The sequence below is a fragment of the Pelobates fuscus genome, chromosome 5 (assembly GCF_036172605.1).
Source record: "Pelobates fuscus isolate aPelFus1 chromosome 5, aPelFus1.pri, whole genome shotgun sequence".
NCBI lineage: Eukaryota > Metazoa > Chordata > Amphibia > Anura > Pelobatidae > Pelobates > Pelobates fuscus.
In genome coordinates, this window is record NC_086321.1 from 27,036,649 (window position 1) to 27,058,064 (window position 21,416).

The 21,416-nt window shown below is 40.0% G+C and overlaps 1 protein-coding gene across 1 annotated transcript in view; it reads left to right on the top strand.

The window, feature by feature from the left end:
• Nucleotides 1-20,565, top strand: part of LIX1 (limb and CNS expressed 1) — a 139,407-nt gene extending 118,842 nt beyond the window's left edge. Inside the window, exons 5-6 of the mRNA XM_063456745.1 lie at nt 11,534-11,611; nt 19,587-20,565. Coding sequence (XP_063312815.1) covers nt 11,534-11,611; nt 19,587-19,871 — 363 coding nt within the window. The 3' untranslated portion in view covers nt 19,872-20,565. The remainder of the gene's footprint in view (nt 1-11,533; nt 11,612-19,586) is intronic.
• Nucleotides 20,566-21,416: the final 851 nt, after the last annotated feature.

Below are 21,416 nucleotides of genomic sequence, written 5' to 3' on the forward strand. Positions count from 1 at the left end.
TTGAATCCCTTTTTAAAATTCTTAACCATACATCCTAAGGGATCCGGAATCGTTGACTGCGACGCACCCATACTTAACAATGGAACGTCGTCGACAACAAATACTATACACGCGTACTATTCAACAGTCACACCCGTTTCCTCTGGCAACAGCACCACGTGGTACGGTTACCAAGTGAAACGTACACAATAACAATAAACACTCAGGGAATTCCCGTACACACACAGCTGTTACACCAGTCACTATATAATCAATATTATGCCCTTTGGCGTAACTATACAGTCACCCACGCTATAATTCTCTATATACGAATTACCCGTCTATAACACACCCCAGTAACATCGTCTTTTACAAATAGCGGTTACAGTACGGTTAGCATAGGTCAAAGCACAAGTTAAGGTCACAATACAATTATTAGTGGTTATGGTGTTAAACATGCAATGGACGACAATGATTAGTACTTATTATACAATGTCAGTAAATATACAGGGTTAGGGTACCGTGCACTATAATACAGCAACACACTATTAACACTCTCGCTAGACGGCTGAGCTCGCGCTATCTAACAAGATATACACTTTACTAAACAATCGTTAACACATTTACAATTCCCAACTAAACTATTGGCCAGTACCTTGAATGGACTACCTAAAACTATATACACCCGTTTTGGTTAGCCACACTGCCCAATCACCACATATATAGCGAGCTAGAGAACCGAATTTACACAGGCGCCTCTTAGTCGCACTATCAAAAGTCTAGTGGGTTCCAAATTTACACGCCTTCCCACTTAGCCCAGATAGGATGAGAACTAGCGAACCGAATTTACACAGGCGCCGCTTAGTCTCCCGGTCCCTCCGACCTAGCGAACGTAATATACACCCTAGAACGCTAGTCTAGACAAGACACCGGTGTCCGGCTAGGGCTATTTACACCAGGACCCCGCCTGACTAACCAAATCAAACGGTCTGACTAAAGAGCGTTCGATCGAGCGGTGCGCCTTCGCTCCTTCCCTCCGACAGAGGGGGCAGATACACAGATTCAAAACCCCTTTGGGCCTACCGCACAATCGGTATACCCCTAGTGGGTCCTGCCGTCTAAAACAGCAGTTGTCTTACCTCCTCGTTCCTGAACCTGAGTTCACACTCATCGACGGGGACACCCCAGCACTTCTTACGTAGAGGCCGATGATCTCCTGGACAACAGACCAGTGGCGCCGAGACGAAGGGAGGTCCACGCAGAAGTTCAGGGGTGCAGCCGTAGAGAACGTGGGCAAAGATAGACCGTCTCACGCCTCTGCCTCTCAGCTACCGTTGAACGATGAGCTTCCCGGCCAATGCACCAAATGATACCGGAGAAACTGACGGAAGCCAAGCACAGAGAGATGGACACAGGTTTCTTCAGGAAGGAAGAGATTCTTTATTGGATCACCGATCGGGACTCAGAGGGACTAGCGTCACCAAAATACAGCAAAGTCTGAGTACTGAATACATAGAGTACATTCCTTATATAGCACTGTAGCTCCTCCCACAATTAACTACACCCACACATACCCTTAACCTATTTAATAAATAGAGTCTAAACTCATCCATCCGGTCTAACCACGTGGCTCATCTGATACAAAGGAGAGGGACGCGTAATTCCAGTTCTTACATTCCTGCACCTGGTCAGTACAGTGATAACAGTATCTTAGCTACGTGTAATTAACTAACTGATACTACAAACACATATACATACATATGCCTTGTGGCAATCTTAGCCTGCTAAACTTGTATTTTACTGGAATTACATCACAGTTGATGTAACAACTATATGAAAAGACTCAAAATGTCCAATAGTAAGTTGTTGTTTTTTTATCAGGACTCTACAGTTCACGTCCCATGCTACTAACCAGGCCCAACACTCACCTGCCGCCTCAAAATACACGTGAACATAATCTTCATAATACATTTCATGTTCACGGCATTAGGTGTCAATGTGTCAGCATGCCTGCAGGGATGTGTATGTGAAGTGAAAGTGTGTTTGTAAATTCAGGGGAATATAGCAGTGTCTGTGTGTGTGCATACAGAGGTGTATTTGTGGGGAGTGTCTGTGTGTGTGAATACAGAGGTGTATTTGTGGGGAGTGTCTGTGTGTGCATACAGAGGTGTATATGTGTGGAGTGTCTGTGTTTGATTACAGCGGTGTATTTGTATGGAGTGTCTGTGTGTGCATACAGAGGTGTATTCGTGTGGAGTGTCTGTGTGTGCATATAGAGGTGTATTTGTGAGGAGTGTCTGTGTGTGCATACAGAGGTGTATTTGTGTGGAGTGTCTGTGTGTGAATACAGAGGTGTATTTGTGGGGAGTGTCTGTGTGTGTGAATACAGAGGTGTATTTGTGGGGAGTGTCTGTGTGTGAATGCAGGGGTATATTTGTGGAGTATCTGTGTTTGATTACAGCGGTGTATTTGTATGGAGTGTCTGTGTGTGCATACAGAGGTGTATTTGTGTGGAGTGTCTGTGTGTGCATATAGAGGTGTATTTGTGAGGAGTGTCTGTGTGTGCATACAGAGGTGTATTTGTGTGGAGTGTCTGTGTGTGAATACAGAGGTGTATTTGTGTGGAGTGTCTGTGTGTGCATACAGAGGTGTATTTGTGTGGAGTGTCTGTGTGTGAATACAGAGGTGTATTTGTGTGGAGTGTCTGTGTGTGAATGCAGGGGTATATTTGTGGAGTATCTGTGTTTGATTACAGCGGTGTATTTGTATGGAGTGTCTGTGGGTGAATGAAGGCTTGTATCCCATATCACCTCCCATGAACCATTTCTAAATGCTACGTACCTACCCATCAAATGCCCCTTATTGTCTTCCATGTCTTCTAATTTCCTTCTTTCTTCTAATATCTACCTTTTCACTCCTCATTACGCTATTTTTTCCAGCTATTATTTTTATTAATCTAGAAGGTCCTCTTCTGCTTACTTACTTGATCGGAGAATCCTCATCCGAGGTGTCTAGCGACACAAGGAAGCCATAAGGAAAGTGTACTTGGGTTACTTCTAAGTACAGTTCCATCCCGGCATGAACTGCAATGACAATCCATGCAGTAATATAGCATGAGCTGCTGGAACCTGTGAGAGGGCGAGTGGACATTTTGAGCCCTGTCTTATCTTGTGATTATCGTTAAAACTACAATTTGATCATTGCAATATTTGTCCTATAATTTCTAAATTTAATTAAAATCCTCATTATGTTGTCATTTTAACATTCAGAACTCATAGAAGAATCTAATCTAATTATTTTATATTTAGCTACACTAGTTGTGTAGAAATGACATTGAGAAAAACGGTCTATATTTTTTCCATTTTTGTTTTTTATATTTATGTTTATACTTAATGTTGTGCTATACATGTTATATATGCAGGTATCACAAGAAAATCTAATGTCCAAAAAAAAAAACAATGTAATTTATAGGTACACTTAAACAAAAAGTGCTAAATTAAGAGGTTAGTTTTTTTTGTTGTCTTTTTTTAGGGGGGAGGTAGGTCTTGATGACCATTCTTTCAGACAATTTACTGACGATCAGTGCTGACTGGCTGTTGCTTTTTAAACAAGCTGACAAGAAACAATACTTCAAGAGGGTTTTTAAGGTCATTTCAAAATAATATTTTTAAACTTTTTTTTTTTAGTTGGATTAAGTATTTTTCTTCTTTTAGCACCCATAATGTGTTGGCCTTATTTAACTTTCTTTCGAAGATGACTGCAAAGTCAATGTTCGTAAATAGAAAACAATACCTCAGATTAGGTCCTCTTCCTCCAACATAAAATTAAGGGTGGAGAAATCCCGGGGGTTTGAATCTTCCTTCTCTAAAAAATAAGACAAATCATTTTGTTTCTCCTACTGAGACTTCTTTTTTGCCAGATATTTGATGATGTTATGTGGACAGGTTGTACATTTCTTTATATTTTGTTTTGTTTGTGTAAAGCTTTGCTTCAAGAGCAGAGCTTGATAATTCAAAGCCGCTGACTCATCTTTGAACAGCATGCCGCCCTTTTAAATCCAGTAAAATAGTTTGTAGTAATAGTGTTTTAAGTTCAAATTGTACTTTAAATATCTTTAATAATATTTGTTATGTCATATGAGCAAAACATAAGTAAATAAAATAGGAAAAAACGTTTAGAAAAAAAGTTAGAGCAGCTCTGTCACCTTCTATGATCTTTGCATATTTTGCAAAGACCCCCAGTGGTGATTTTGTTTATTGAAGTGTGGTGGCCGCAGGGTACAAGGAAAGTTTGGTTATACATATCTAAAGCTGTCCCTTGCAGCCACTGCCATTTTCTTCCATGGGATCCTCTGAGTTCCTTCCAGAGCCCATGTCAGTGCGCGCATGCTTAAGAGTGCAACACCGATGCCTATAGAGGTGAAGATCCAATTGGAGCCTCCAGAGACCTCCAGAGATCTTTAGTGATGGCTGGGAGCTTGACAGTGGTAGCTCTGCCATTTTGCCAAGCAGAGGAAAAATATATTGGACAAAGCAGTCCCTACATTGTCTCATAATATCTTTTGACTGAGTTGAAATTTTAGTAAAATCAATGTAAATGCGAGAATGTCCTAAAGATTTTATCTCAATGAAATACTCTATTTTTCAGGGGAATGGGGTCGACAGAGCCGTTTTATAAAAATCTACAGTACACGATAGTGGTTATTGGCCAAGAGGGCCCTGGTGCCCCCCATTATAAATTGCCGTACAGTTTTAGAACAGTTTGACTTTCTCACCTTTGGTCTGCTGAGTGCTGCTCCCTGTCTCCAATACTGACGACCGAGAACCGCAAGCTTCCATTAGATCTCCTGACGTAAGCCATACAGTGCAGGGCTAGCTCATTGGCTGACAGCATAAGCTAACCATTCTCAGCTAATGAGCTAAGACAGAGACCTTCTGGTTCTCTGTCTGAAATAGTTGACACGGGGAACAGCACCCGGCAGTCCTTGGGTAAGAGGTCGAACCGTTCTTATGATGTTTGAAGTATTTGTTTTAATAAAATATTTGCCATGATGCACCTCACACTTCTTCATGATTGGCAGCCTAACTTGTATCTTTAAAAGGTGTAAGATAGGTATCCAAAATGCATTTGTAAAATGCAAAAATACATAAAACTAATATTAGAAAACGCCTTAACACAATTAGATAATATAGATGCTAAAGCTTATTTTAAATTATTTTATTGTTGTTTTGACCACAATATATATCCTTTAAAGAGCAGATATACAATTATAGAGATCCATGTTTTGGGTGAAAACAAAATAAATTTATATTGTAATGACAATGCTTTCTCCTACATCTTTCGGACCACAATCTCTAGTTACAGCTGAAACATTGTACTATGTGAATAATTTTTTTGGAAAGAGACGTTTTTATGACCTGCCTGGGACATGTAGCTATTATCCTATGCTGACATTTGGAGTTGCAAGTCAAAACGAACATTTACCAAGTTTCGTAATAAAAGAACATTACTGAGTCACAGAGTTATTCTGTACAATAGCAAATATGTAACGTAAATAAACAAACTGCAAAAGATATTACTTAATAAATTATGCTGACAATAAAAAAAAAAAAAATAGGTATTGTTATTAAAAAAAAAAAAAACACCATACTTTTTATGTCCTTATTTTTTTAGGCATATTATAGCTGTCAGGCAAGCAAATGAACATGTAATTTCCCTAGGTAATCAGTAGAGCTCTTTGCATTAAATAAACCCCATAAACGCCGAATAGTTTCATGAAATAAGAAGTTGAGTTCTAGATTCAGAATCTTGTTTAGCACATACAATATAAAATGGATCTAGGTTTCTATCTGTCTTTTTTGTCTTGGCTCTCACATTCCACATTCCCAAGCTCTCTGTTCAGCCCCTGCATTTCAGTTCTGATATTTAAAAAGCTTTGTGTTACCGTTATGGCGTCACTCTGCCATTTTGTTTTAAAGGCATTATATAGATAGTGACTGAGTATTAAATATTCAAAAACAATGCATTAATTTCTACATTTGCTGAAAACCAACACACTGTATGGCATTTGAAGTGAATTCATATGAAACAAACTATGACTGATAATCACACTTTACTACTATTATTATTATTATTATTGCCATTTATATAGAGCCAACAGATTCCGTAGCGCTTTGCAATATTATGAGAGGGGGGATTTAACTATAAATAGGACAATTACAAAAAAAACTTACAGGAACGATAGGTTGAAGAGGACCCTGCTCAAACAAGCTTACAGACTATAGGAGGTGGGGTATAAAACACGTTAGGACAGGAAATATCAGTCAAATAAGGTGGGAGTGAAGCAGAGCTGGAGGAGAGAGTAAAGTGCTGCCCTTTAGGAGAGAGCAAGAGACAGGTATGCAAGGTAGATGTTACTCTGGGAGGCCATAAGCTTTCCTAAAGAAATGGGTTTTAAGACACTTCTTAAATGATTGAGGGAGAGTCTGATGGGGGTAGGTAGGCTATTCCATAGGAAGAGAGACGCCAACAGGAAGTTCTGCAAGCGTGAGTTGGCCGTACGGGTGTGAGAAGCGGACAGGAGAAGGTCCGCTGCAGAGCAGAGGGACAGAGAAGGGGCATACATATGGATTTGAGAATAGATATAAGAGGGGCTAAAATTGTTCAGTGCCTTATAGGTATGGGTAAGCACTTTGAATTGACTCCTATAGGATACAGAAAACCATAAAGCCAAAGAGCATGGACAAGCTCCTTGTTAGCATCTTGCGTAAGAAAGGTGGCGGGTACGGGCTATGTTTTTAAGATGGAATCTACAGTATTTAACCACATACTGGATGTGAACCTCAAAGGTGAGGCTAGTATCAAGTATGACGCCCAGACAGTGCGCTTGCGACAATGGACTTATGTGGATAACTTGAAGGGAGAGTGAAAGAGGAGGATCAGTATTAGGAGGAGGAAAGACAAGGAGCTCATTTTTAGATAGATTGAGTTTCAGAAAGTGGGAGGACATCCAATGAGAGATGGAAGAAAGGCAAGCAATGACACATTGCAGGACGGCAGGGGAGGGGTCTGGGGAGGAGAGATATATCTGGGTGTCATCAGCTTACAGTTGGTAGTGGAATCCAAATGCCCCTCATCTCCCAACTTTGGAAGTCCAGGAATCGGGATACCAATTGGAAAGGGGTAAAGGGGGTGCCAGTGACATGACACATCATTGGCTCCACCCAAAAGGAGATGGGCCATCTGGGAAAGAAGCGGAGCTGTTGGAAAGGCAAGGCCATTCAGAGCAGGCAGGGCTTTAGTGCACTGAACATTGCTCGACTGCGTCTAATGATGCGCTTGCACTATGCTTCTTGGGGACAGTGTCCTCAAAAGTGGGACACCAGGGAACTAAGTTGGGGAGGCGGCTGTCCCGCCAAAATCGGGACTGTTGGAAGGCATGTTGCCTTCAGCACAGTGTGAGCTTGTCCAATAATGCCATTGCGCTGTGCTGGCTGAGGATAGTTTTCTGGGGTTTTTTTGGATGCAGAACATCACCGATAAAAAAAACCAGGATAATTGGACAAGATATCAAAACTGCACCGCCCAAATCAGAACAGTTTTGGAGGCCTGCAACGTTTATGCCATCATGTACAGTAGTATTTTCAGGGATGAAGGGAGAGAAATAGTGAACCAATGCTAATTATTCAATTTAATAAATAACATAAGACAAACAATTTAACCTACACATTACACCTAACTTGTGTGGGTTCCCGCAGTGCCTCCTCCGATGCGTGGATGTGGGGTTTTGTTCCTCATAACAATATATTAGGCCAAGTTGTTTATATTAAAACAGTTCTGGAATATAAACCTGTCTGGAAGTGGTTAAAGTGAAAGTTTTGTAAACAAATCATAAAATCTTTTCTCATTTATTGCTATAATAGATACAGATGCTTATTTCAAGAAATGGAAACTAGAGATAGGATCCTTCAGTGAGGTTCCCAAAGAAATACAATTTATAGTTCATAGTTGGTGGTGGTGTTGGGTTTCTCCTCTCCCCTCACTGCTCTTTTAAACCTCTTCCCACCCCCCCTTCTCTCTCTTTCCCATCATTTGAAATACACTCAATTCGCCTTTTCAAACCCTTCTCTGCTAACATTGCTGTTATTTACCGTCCCCCTGGTTCCCCTCTTCTCTTCCTTGACCACTTTGCTGCCTGGCTACCCTATTTCCTCTCTTCTAACATTCCATCCCTAATTCTCGGGGACTTCAATATTCCTATAAACCCACCTTTGACCTCTGCAGCCACTAAACTACTTTCAATTACTTCCTCCCTCGGGCTATCGCAGTGGGCAAATTCTCCCACCCATGTAGCTGGCAATACCCTTGACCTAATCTTCACTTATGCATGTACAGTATCTAATATCTGCAACACTCCATATCCACTCTCTGATCACCACCTCTTATCATTTGCTCTCACGTACCCCCTCACCCAAAAACCTCAGCCTAACCCCCCTCAACTCAGGAGGGACCTTAATTCTCTTGATCTCCAACAGTTGTCAGCTGACATTGATTCACAACTGCTGTCCATCCCTTCCCTCTCCTGTCCTTCACAGGCCATCTCCATATATAACTCTACTCTTACATCTGCCTTGAACACTGCAGCGCCACTCCAAACAAGCACCTCGAGGAGGACCCGCCCCCAACCATGGCATACTAAATCAACGCGCTACCTGCAAAGATGCTCCCGTTGTGCTGAACGCTCCTGGAGGAAGTCTCGTACACAATCAGACTTTCTCCATTATAGATTCATATTGTGTTCATACAGTGCAGCCCTTGCCCTTGCCAAACAGTCCTATTTTTCCGCTCTCATTAGTTCATGTTCCCGCAACCCCAGGCGTCTCTTTCACACCTTTAATTCTCTTCTTCGCCCTGCTGTGGCCACCCCCAAAACTAACCTTACTGCTGATAACTTTGCATGTTACTTCACTGACAAGATTGAACAGCTAAGGAAAGAATTCTCCCCTCCTTGCCTTTCGGTTTCTCAATCACACATAGATCATGCCTTTCCTACCCTTCAGACATTCTCCCCAGCTACTGACCAAGAGGTGGCTGCTCTTCTTTGCTCCTCTCGCCCCACCACTTGCCCGCTCGATCCTGTCCCATCTCACCTTATTAGATCTCTCTCCACTTGTCTTGTGCCTTCTCTAACACACATCTTCAACTGCTCGCTCTCTTCTGGCATCGTCCCTGCTGACCTTAAACATGCCACTGTAGTACCTATACTAAAAAAAACATCCCTCGACCCATCCACCCCCTCTAACTACCGTCCCATATCCCTGCTCCCTTTTTCCTCAAAGCTTCTGGAAAGACTTGTCTTTACCCGTGTGTCTCATTTCCTCAATTCCAACTCTCTCCTTGACCCCCTTCAATCTGGCTTCCGCCCTCTCCACTCTACAGAGACTGCCCTTATCAAAGTTACTAACGACCTAATCGCAGCTAAATCCAAAGGCCACTACTCCATACTAATTCTTCTTGACCTCTCAGCGGCCTTTGACACCGTTGATCATGCTCTCCTTCTTCAAACTCTTCAATCACTTGGTCTCTGTGACTCTGTCCTCTCATGGTTTTCCTCTTATCTCTCCCAACGCTCATTCAGTGTCTCCTTTTCTAATGATACCTCCTCCCCTTGCCCTGTCTCAGTTGGAGTTCCCCAAGGCTCCGTCCTTGGTCCCCTTCTATTTTCTCTTTATACTGCCTCTCTTGGCAAACTTATTACCTCTTTTGGATTTCACTACCACCTGTACGCTGATGACACCCAGCTATATCTCTCCTCCCCGGACCTCTCCCCTGCCGTCCTGCAACGTGTCACTGCTTGCCTTTCTTCCATCTCTGACTGGATGTCCTCCCGCTTTCTGAAACTCAATCTCTCAAAAACTGAGCTCCTTGTCTTTCCTCCTCCTAATACTGATCCTCATCTTTCGCTCTCCCTCCAAGTTTGTGGTACCAACATTAGTCCATCCTTGCAAGCGCGCTGTCTTGGCGTCATACTTGACTCTGGTCTCACCTTTGAGCCTCACATCCAGCATGTTGCCAAATCCTGTAGATTCCATCTTAAAAACATAGCCCGCATCCGCCCCTTTCTTGCACCAGATACTACCAAGGAGCTTGTCCATGCTCTAGTAATTTCCCGCATGGATTATTGTAACCCTCTCCTGATTGGTCTTCCCAATAGCCGTACTGCACCCTTACAGTCCGTAATGAATGCTGCTGCTAGATTGATTTTCCTCTCTAGTCGTTTCTCTCACACCTCACCCCTCTGCCAGTCCTTACATTGGCTTCCTGTATGCTATAGGAGTCAATTCAAGGTACTAACTCACACCTATAAAGCACTGAACAACTCTAGCCCCTCTTATATCTCCTCACAGATCCATAGGTATGTCCCTTCTCGGTCTCTCCGTTCTGCCCGTGACCACCTCCTGTCCGTTGTCCGCACTCGTACGGCCAACTCGCGCTTGCAGGACTTCTCACGGGCGGCTCCCTTCCTATGGAATAGCCTGCCTACTGCCATCAGACTCTCCCCTAGTCTTGCATCTTTTAAGAAGTGCCTTAAAACCCATCTCTTTAGGAAAGCTTATGGCCTCCAAGACTAACCCTTACCTCACATACCTGTCTCTTGCCCTCTCCTAAAGGGCAGCCCACCTTATTTGATTGTAAATTCCTGTCCTAATGTGTTTTACACCCCACCTCTTATAGAATGTAAGCTCGTTTGAGCAGGGTCCTCTTCAACCTATTGTTCCTGTAAGTTTATTTGTAATTGTCCTATTTAGAGTTAAATCCCCCTCTCATAATATTGTAAAGCGCTACGGAATCTATTGGCGCTATATAAATGGCAATAATAAATAATAAAATAATAGTTCTGTTCTCGTCTTCCCCTTTGCTGTATCACAGTTTTTCATCATACAGTGAAGTTAATTCCATACCAAGATTCCATTCTATCCTTGTGTACACTCTTCAGAAACTTTTGTTGGCCAAACTTCACAGCAGCATTCTGTCAGCCCATAAGGTTGGGTAGGGTTGGCTGCGTGTACACTAAGTACAGAGATTGTTTGGAGGCTGCAGTGCACGGTATGTCTCAGATGTTTGGTTTTACTGTACAAAGAGTATGTTAACAATATACCCACGTCCAAAAAAGTTGAATTCCTAAAAAAATTCATTGTGTATCTTTAAGCAGGTTGTCTTTCTAATTTGTCACAAAAAAAAATTTCTGCGTGTATTTTTAGTTTTCGAGACCTTATGGAAGACCTGACATGAACATTTATTAATTGGTAATCTCATCAACAGAATACTGAACAGTTTGTCAACGGTTCAATGTGGAGATTACATTGCATGTCTTATTATACTAAAATCACGTTTTCTTTCAATAAGACAGTAGGTAAGAGAAAAAAACACACGCCTGAATTATGTTTCAGAATACTACCGGCTGTCTGAGTCATGCTGTCTAGTTATTTGTAAAGAGTGAAGATTGAGTGTTCCCTTTCATCATTAATGTTTCATGTTTGTTGTGTTTCTACAGGAACTGATGACAGTTTTTCAACTGCTGCACTGGAACGGAAGTCTTAAAGCTCTCCGAGAAACAAAGTGCTCCCGTCAGGTAACATATAACACAGATACTCTCCAGTGCTCAGTTTCAACCCATAAACACTTACCCACCATGCATCTGTTTATTGATCTGCAGTCTTAAGTCTTTGCAAAGTTAGAAAACAGCTGTGCTTCGAGCGTTAAAAAATGGATTTCACATGGCACAAACAGTTTTCTAAATTGCCTTGGCAGTAAAAAGTAAACTGAAAAATCTCTGACCCATCAGGGCTCTTTATCATTAAATATACAACAACATGGAGTAATGGCTTGCTAGAGCAGGGAAGCCAACTTTAGGACTGTATTTTGGATCTGCAATTAAAACACAAATGATATTTGACTCTACATGTGGGTATTGTTTTCCAGGATGACATAGATACGATTTTCTCATAGCTTGTTAGCTTAAAAACATGACTTTTTAAAATTGTGATAATTCCAAAAAATGAAAATCCGCTGGTCCAATTCAGTTTTATCGCAGCTATTATTTTTCCAGCTAAGAAACAAATGTGTAATTGAGGTCGTTCTTGAGGGAATTGTATGCGAAAAGTTCTCAAAACAGATGCTAACTTTATGTACTCAAGACATCATAAAAATACAATTGTTGGCCTCAAAAAAATGAACCTTAAAATTTGGCCCAGTTTTTTTTTTTTTGTAAAAACAGATAATGGAAGGAAATCATCACCTATCATTAGTGCAAACTGTGCATTGTAGAACATACAAGCAGCTTGATCGCAAACACATTTTCATTCTTGTGTTGGAAATGAAAAATAATAGAAGTATGTTCTATATGTCAGTGAACAATAAATGTTTGAAGAGAACATTTTATTTCCAATGCTCTCCATGGTTGTTAAAGATTGTCTTGTGAAAGATGTTATAAACATTGTCACTTTCATTCTTAAGGACTAGCCCAGGAATCGGGTGAGAATGTTCCTTTTTGTTGAATGTGACACTCTCACCCAGTTCTCAGATCAGTCCAGTGTCCAGTATTGATGTCACGCTGGCAACCATTCATCCATTCGGCGGAGTCATGTGCATTAGCAATATAATTTTCGTTCCTGCATAGTGTTGTTGTTTTTTGTGTGTGCGCACATTTTTTATCTATATGGTGAGAACACCCCCTCCATCACAGGCGTGACGTGGTTACTTGGCACTCAGGATGGAAATGTATGATGGCACACACTGAACCAAATTGTATATTGTTTTGTTACGGAAAAAGACTTATAATCTCACATGTACATTAAAATTACAGGCATCCATACACATGTACATATATATAAACACACAGACACAAACACATTCACATTCATACACACATGCATATTTTTATTTAAACCATTATCTCAGGTGTCCAGTGGGGAGATGCTGGCCTGCCACCTGTCACCTGGGACGGACCTTACTCCTCCCTCCCGGTTCGCATAGCGTGAGCACATCCAGCGTCATTTAGACGACTAAAAGTCATCTTAGGACCTGGAAGTCCCTCTAGTGGCTTAACCCTGAAAGGTAATTATTGCAGTTTATAAAAACTGCAATAATTACATGTTAAGGGTTAAGGGTGATGGGAATTGGTACCCAGACCACTTCAATTGTCTGAAGAGGTCTGGGTGCCTACAGTGTTCCTTTAAGCCACTAGGGCTTGAGAATTGTTAGTCCAGAACATGAAAAATCATTGATTAATTGCAGCAAGATAAACACTGTATCCCTATCCAACACCCTACGCATTTCATGATGAAATAACGCACTTAATTATATGACATTATGATTTGTGTAAAACTGAATGAGAAATTGTTACAGAAGTTATGTTACTTATTTTTTTTATTTTTTTTAAATATACAACTATAACCCCTTTTCCCCAGGATTTAAAATTATCCCAATTTTCCACTGAACTCAGATAGATAAATGTTATTTTTCATGTCTGTTTCTATTACGTAAAAGAAAGAAGAGAACAAAGTCTGTCCGCACGTGTATGCATACATACACAATTATCAAAGCAACAGTCGAAAAGAATAATAACTTTATTGAATGTAACACAAAAACTGAACTATGTACAAAAGGGGGAGGGGGAGGGAGAGAGAGGGAGATGTCCGATGCGAAAGCACCTGGGTAGTTAAAAAATATATAGTTTCCTCCAATTAGGGAAAAATTGGGAAATAGTTCTAAAATTTATATTAACTTACTATTCCCATTTAACGGAGTGTTACATCTTATATTACTGGGTCAATGTATCCCTTGCAGGTCACAGGCTAATCACTGTGTTATCCGCTCAGCCTACATTTACTTTACTTTCTCCTATCTCTCTCGGCAAGAATTTTATTGTTCCGAGGAGAACCCTGGGGAAATCCGTAGCCATGGCGTTCTAACATATACATTTTTTTCAGTGATCCTGTGCTACTACCACGTATCTCACTCGGTAAGAGTCACAGCATACCGAGGAGATTCAAAGGGTACCTGCGGTAGTGATTGGGAAATAGTTCTAAGATTTATATTAACTTACTATTCCCATTTAACGGAGTGTTACATCTTATATTACTGGGTCAATGTATCCCTTGCAGTTCACAGGCTAATCACTGTGTTATCCGCTCAGCCTACATTTACTTTACTTTCTCCTATCTCTCTCGGCAAGAATTTTATTGCTCCGAGGAGAACCTTGGGGAAATCCGTAGCCATGGCGTTCTAACATATACATCATATATTGTTAGTACAATTTTTTCAGTGATCCTGTGCTACTACCACTTATCTCACTCTGTAAGAGTCACAACGTACCGAGGAGATTCAAAGGGTACCTGCAGCCAGGCTCCATTAGTGTATGCTTTACTCTGATACAACTTATTAACTCTCTCTCTCTCGGCAAAAATTCATTGCACCGAGGAGCTGTTTTCGAGTTGGCATATACCTTTGACAGAGCCTATTAACCCTCTCTCTCTCGGCAAGAATTTATTGTACCGATGAGCAAATTATAAGTGGCTATATACCTCTCATTATAGTGGTCCTGGCTATAGCTGCTTACCCTGCCCAGTTACACACTACCACGACTGTATCACTTGGCAAACTTTATACTGCATTGAGGAGTCCTCGAGTTGTGACTTCAAGCCGGGCACCATGAGTGTACTACCTGCTTAGACACTCTCTTGCGCTCGGCCAGCATTAATTGCACCAAGCCCTTACTACTATTATGATTTTTAGTGTTTGGTTACCCCTTATAATAGTGGTTCTTGCTTCAACTGGAGTACCCCAGCTAGCGGTTTCCCTAATTGGAGGAAACTATAAATTTTTTAACTACCCAGGTGCTTTCGCATCGGACATCTCCCTCTCTCTCCCTCCCCCTCCCCCCTTTTGTACATAGTTCAGTTTTTGTGTTACATTCAATAAAGTTATTATTCTTTTCGACTGTTGCTTTGATAATTGTGTATGTATGCATACACGTGCGGACAGACTTTGTTCTCTTCTTTCTTTTTCTTCACTATTTAGGGTTAACCCATGTTCTGTCCTATATGACCTACTGTTCTCTGGCCATTTCTCTCCTATATTTTGTTTCTATTACGTGTTTTTGTAATATTGCCTGTCTTTATAAATGTATTGTTCGGTGCTTATTAACACTGACTTGTAATATAAGCCTACATCATACAATTTTGGCTACATTTCGAAATTCACATATTTTTCTATTACTTTGTTCTTTTTGATCCTCAAACCCAGTTTTCTTTGTGTGGGTTAAATCAATTTAGTATTTTTTGCTGACATTTGGAGATGAAGTTTGGATAAGAGACACAAACAGATGATCTCCATAGACAAGACTAATGTTGGGCGACAGATACATTATGAGCTGTATCTGGTTTGATGCATACGTAAAGTGATTAGATTATCAGCTAAGGATTATGCTCATATATAATTGGATTTATTTGGACCTGAGAAGAAAGCTAGGGAAAATTGGAAAGTGATTAAACACCATGTGGCAATGGTTATATTTGTTAGGATTTTCTTTGTAGTTTAAATATGATAAATTGAATGTGTTTGCTTAAGGAAGTCATTGTTGAGACTCTGTAATGATGACCAATAGTCTCGGAGTAGGAAGTCTTGACATGTTGGGAATTTCTAAAATTATATCTGGGTGCAAGATCTGACATTGTAACAATCCTGGAAATGCAATACAAATGATGATTACTTGAATAATTAAATGTAGCACATTTTTTTTTTTTTAATGTGGATGTACCTAAGTAAAAACTTGATAAACTGTCCGTACAAGGTATGTAACAAGATAAATGCTTGAACATCGATTGACGTAACTGTAACTCATATGTAGCAAATTGTGGTTTATTAAGTAAAAAAGTAAATTGTGGAGAATTAACAAGGGAATTGGACATGTATAGTCCAAAATAGCAATCCGGTCAAAACTGAAACATAACAAGGACCAGTGACATTAAATGGTAAAATGTGGTGTAACCACTTTTTTGTTACTGGTGTTCACATGATAGCAGTGAGGAACCGTATATAGACTGTCCATTGGGAATTTACACACTGATTTTTATATTTTGGGACAATAGCGTTTACTTCTTTTAGGCATATCACATTATCCACTTCAGAACCAAATAATGCCAACACACAGCACTGTGTAAGCATGGGTAATCACTGACAGAGGGGAGCCTCTGTCTGGGTCTTCCTGGTGTGAACAGGGATTTAACTCTGCTCATACTATGATCTAGCTATAGGCATTTAAATGCCTATTGAAAGAGGTGTATGTGCGGCTCAGTTTGAGCACTGCATGCAGGTCATCTGTCTGAGGACATTACAACTGGACCCAGCTGACAGAGGGGAGCCCCAGTATTGATTGACACGTGGGATAATCTGGTGTGAGCAGTGATTTAACCCTGTTCACACCAAAATGTTAGGACATGTCAATACGCCCTAATGGCGATAAAGCCCAATATAGTTAGGACGTACTGACAGGTCCTAACATCGCAAACGTGTTAAAGAACACTTCTGACATCTAAAGCACTTAGCGGTTAACAACATTTCTTTTCTATCAGAAACACTCTAATAGCGGAGTGTGGCAACTGCTACATTGTAAGAAGCTTTTGAATGGCCTGAGATTTCCTCAATCATGACGATGTTTTGGGGATGGACGGGTGCTGTGATGAGGCTGTCGTGCCTCCAGATTAGAGGAAACTTTTGATTTGTTTTTTTTTTAATTTAGAAACAGGACGTCCACTATATCTAAATGGACAACTTCATACTCCAGCGCTAGACAGAAATGTATTTATTTCAAACACTGGACTGTTCCTTTAATGCCTGCATTTATTTCCATGCTGCTTTCCCTTTAAATACGTATTTACAGGCAATGACATTTTATAAGGCATCACAAAACATATCACATAGCTAAAATCTTGTCTAATTTGGAGTGTACATTTCATTTCTATTTCAGCAAATGTTCTCACTTTCTCATGTAACATTGTTTATATTTAGCAATTGCAAATAAAATGCACTAATCACCCCATCTGCTGTGCTATTAACCTAACACAAATATTAAATTACGCTATTCCAATTTACAACAAAATAACTGAAAATACTTCTCTCTTCCTTATTTATAAGGTAGACCGTTGTTTTGACATCTGCTCTCTTCATCACATTATTTTATAATATGTTTTATGTTTGTTGTACGGCTGGCCCCGAGTCCCTGCAAACCAATCTTAAAAGCCGAACGTTAGTACATGCATATATAATTAATTGCTAAACCCTCAGCATGCCATATTATTCTCATCTTGGATTTATAAAATAAACCGTTCGCAACGTATCCTCTGCTTCAATCACTGAATCGCCATTGTTTTTAATCTGTTTCAAAATCTGGAATAAATTCGATTTGGTATTCGTTGGAACGTCCTATGCACAACATTCGTTGGAAAAGGCCCTGACCCAATTTTCTTTATCCGCAGCTATAAATACATCCACGTTTCATTTTGTTTATTTTGCAAACTTACTGGAATAAAATTAGAATTTCAGATGTTTCAGAAGCTGGTTGGAATTCTGGCATTTGTGATTAACACTTGGGAAATTTGCTTACTAAGGCTGCTGGGAATTGAAGTCTTTAGCAATTGGAGAGAAAGTGACAGCTGTCTGTGATTTGGGCAAAAATATATTTTGTAGAAGTAGGGAAAGTTAAATGCACATTTCTCTTACTTTAAAGTACATCCTGTAACCTACATAATCATATATATAAAAATGTTTGCAGACTTTCAGTAGAGTAAAAATATTTCAAATTACATAAATATTTTACAGAGGGCCTTTGAACTATCTAATTACTGTTTTATCTTGTAGTAACATCCTGCTTACAAAGCAATCAGAAAGTTTGTGAAATGATGCAAAAGGAAACTGCTTTTCTCCCCAGGCTATTAAAGACGGCAATGTCATTTTATGTATAGAGATATTTAGAGGAGTTGCACGTTTTTCTATTGCGGCAATTGTGCGTTTAAGTAATACGTCCTCTTTTGAAATGAAATATAGATTGAGAATACATAAAGGTGAAACGCGTGTCATGGGGAAATAATGCCATCAAGGTGTTCTGGGAAAATCTTAATAAATGACAAGACTGAAGGTCGATGGTTTATAATTGTCTCCAGAACCATGTATGTCCCAGTGCTAACTGAGGTTAGTGGGAGCTACATTCTGTTTGGCAGCTATGCCGGCTACTGACATTTAAATGGCAGCAGCTGCTCAGGAGTGTAAATACCACTCATTTTCGGCAGATCAGGACATGTATTAATATAAGAGAAGACATATTAAGGAAGGGGAAGTTGGTGAGATTGTCCAAGTTGTTTTTTTTTGTTAATATATACCGGACAGACATTGTGTTTTGGGGTAAGTGGTTGCCCCGATGCCTTATTTCTGTAAATATTTCGGGTCAATGGGGTGACTGCACAATGAGCAGTCACTGGTGACTTCCTGTTATTCATTCTGGATTTGGATTACCGAATGCCAACGTTAAGCTATTTCGGCTGTTCCGCTAAATTCTTAGTTTGCCATTCTAATCATATCTTTAATGTTTAAAATAAGCAATTTTTAAATGTATTCAATGCTTTAATAACATTATTCAATTTAATGAAATCATCAATTCTGAATAAAAGACAGGGCAGTTGCTGAGAGAATATATTGTCCCGGTGATTACTGTAATCCATGCAAATCTGCCTTGATTTAGAGGGCTGCTGTAGGCACTATAACCATTTCATCTCATTGAACTGGTTATCATGCCTGGGTTCAAGCGTCCTTTGTCACTGACCTCCTAGCCCCTATGGGAGCTGTGTCTCAGGCATAGATTACACACTTCCTTCCAGCTATATCAATTCTTCCAAGAAATGGGCGCTATTATAGACTGAAAGATTACACACTTCCTTCCAGCTATATCAATTCTTCCCAGAAATGGGCGCTATGATAGACTGAAAGATTACACACTTCCTTCCGGCTATATCAATTCTTCCCAGAAATGGGCGCTATGATAGACTGAATGCGGTCAGCTGACACTCTCAATTGTCCTCATTAGCCCAAGCAGCATATTTAGCATTATAACATTAGAAAACGTTTAGTACTTAATGGAAGGAAAGAGCTAGAGGACTTCAGGCACTATAACAACTTCAATGAGATGAAGCAGTTGCGGTGTCTTCAATCAGAGCCGTATTTCCCACTAGGCAGAGTAGGCACCTTCCTACAGGCGCCTGGTCACTCCTAAATGGCAGAGAATTGAGCAGTGAGACTGCAGGGAAATGGTCTATACACCAAAACTGCCTTATTAAGCTAAAGTTGTTTGGGTGCCTAACGTGTCCCTTTAAATCATTATTTTTCAAACAAAGATTTGTGTTTTTTACATTGCTGTCAAATGATCTTTCTTCTGTATTGCTGATTTACTAAAACACATAATTCAGGAAGACTTTTATTTTTACAATATAGATGAATCATCACTCATGCTATTTTGTAACTGTGTTCATAAAAAAAATGTTTCCATTTTTTTCTAGGAAGTGATTGCCTACTACTCCCAGTACTCTTTAGATGAACGAATGAGAAGTCACATGGCACTGGATTGGATAATGAAAGAAGAAGAGACGCCAGGTGTAATATCTCAAGAGCTCCAGCTTGTTTTGAGAGAGCTCGAGGAATCCAGAAAAGCAGGAAGAGAGCTCCGGTTTTACAAAGAGAAGAAAGAGATATTGAGTTTAGCTCTCAGCCACATCTACAGTGACTGCATTGCTTCATCTCCCCATTCTGATCACATGAACTTCATTTTAAATGGTTACCACTAACAGACCTGCTCTTTCAAGTAAAATTAGCCACGCTCTGAATAAAACCATTCCCTGTAAATACGTATTCCTACGGCCACCCAGGTTACACCACGCGTTTCCCTTTACATTCTTTTCTTTGAAGTGTATTTTACGAAGTGTAGTTTGATTACCCTATTTTTTTACTGTCTTTTTTTTTCTACCGTTCATCTTAATCATTTAGAAATCTATGCCTGTCTTTTTGTAGTTTGTCTTTCTGTGTATATATCTATGTATATAAATATATTTCAGTGGGCAGATGGTGTTTTCAGTGGTCCCATATTGCACAGTGAATGACAACACACTTTGCGGTAAAGAACAGAATACATTTTGTGATTGACACTGTGCAGTGCAGGCCCACTTTTCTCAGAGCATCATGGGATTTGCACGTCCTGTCCTGTCTGATATTAGTGGGGGTTACAGTCCAGGGTCAGCAGACCTTGTCTTAAAATTCATATTCTGGCTGCAGTGACAAAAGGAAGTATGATTCTGCCTCTCACTAAAGGGAAAGGGGCTGAATTCATTGTGTAACTCCCACCAATCTTGGACAGACTAATGCATGTATAGTTAAATGCTTTCCTAAGATTAAAGGAATCCTAGCCCCTATCCTTAACCCAAACCCTAGCTATAATGTTAACCCTAATCCTGATGGTAACTCTCAAGTTTGTAGTATGGGAAAATAATGGAATGTTGGTATTCTGGATACATTCAAAGCTTAATGTTTTTTAATATACTAGTGTGTCTCCAGAACCCTGAAATGGCTTATTTCCTCATAACATTCAGTTCTCCGTTAGGTATCTACTCTATCTCTCTCTTTCTCAGCTTAAAGAAACACTATAGCGTTAGTAACACAAACCTGTATTTCTTAATGTATAGTATTCTAGTAAATATTTAGAATCAGTCTCCCCACTTTTACCTGTCAAAAATAAAAGAGAGATATTTTTACCTACCTTTTTCCGGTAACAGGGCTCAGTCGGTTCTTTGACCCACTTCTCCTCCTGCGACGTCATCCTGGAGCTGTTACTTTTACAATGATTGTCCAATCCAATGATTCTCATAGGGAAGTATTGGGGACAAGATATGCGTGTGTAGCCCATCAAATGCTTCTCATAGGGAAGCATGCATTTAATGCTGCCATATGAACGGCATTCGATGACCTTTGACATTACAGGCTTAAAATACAGAGACATTTCACAAGACGGCTTGATTCAGATGAAACGGTCTTTGTGACTTAAGTTGTCCTTTAATCATTACTGTCTCCTGGGGCACACAGGCAACTTCTCTGATGGAAGAGTGACTCTGTATCAAACAGCTGGCGAATATTAACATTTTGGCAAATCTTATCCAGTCTCATTAACGATCATTAAAGTCATTCTTAATTTTAGAAAATGCTGTCAGAAACTTCAGCTTATAATTGCAGATTCCCTATGTGGCATAGATGATAGCAAATTTAAAAATATATAAAAACAATTGGCCCACATTTTTCCAATCTGAATCTCTATATTTGTATCAAGCTAGTGTTTCATTGAC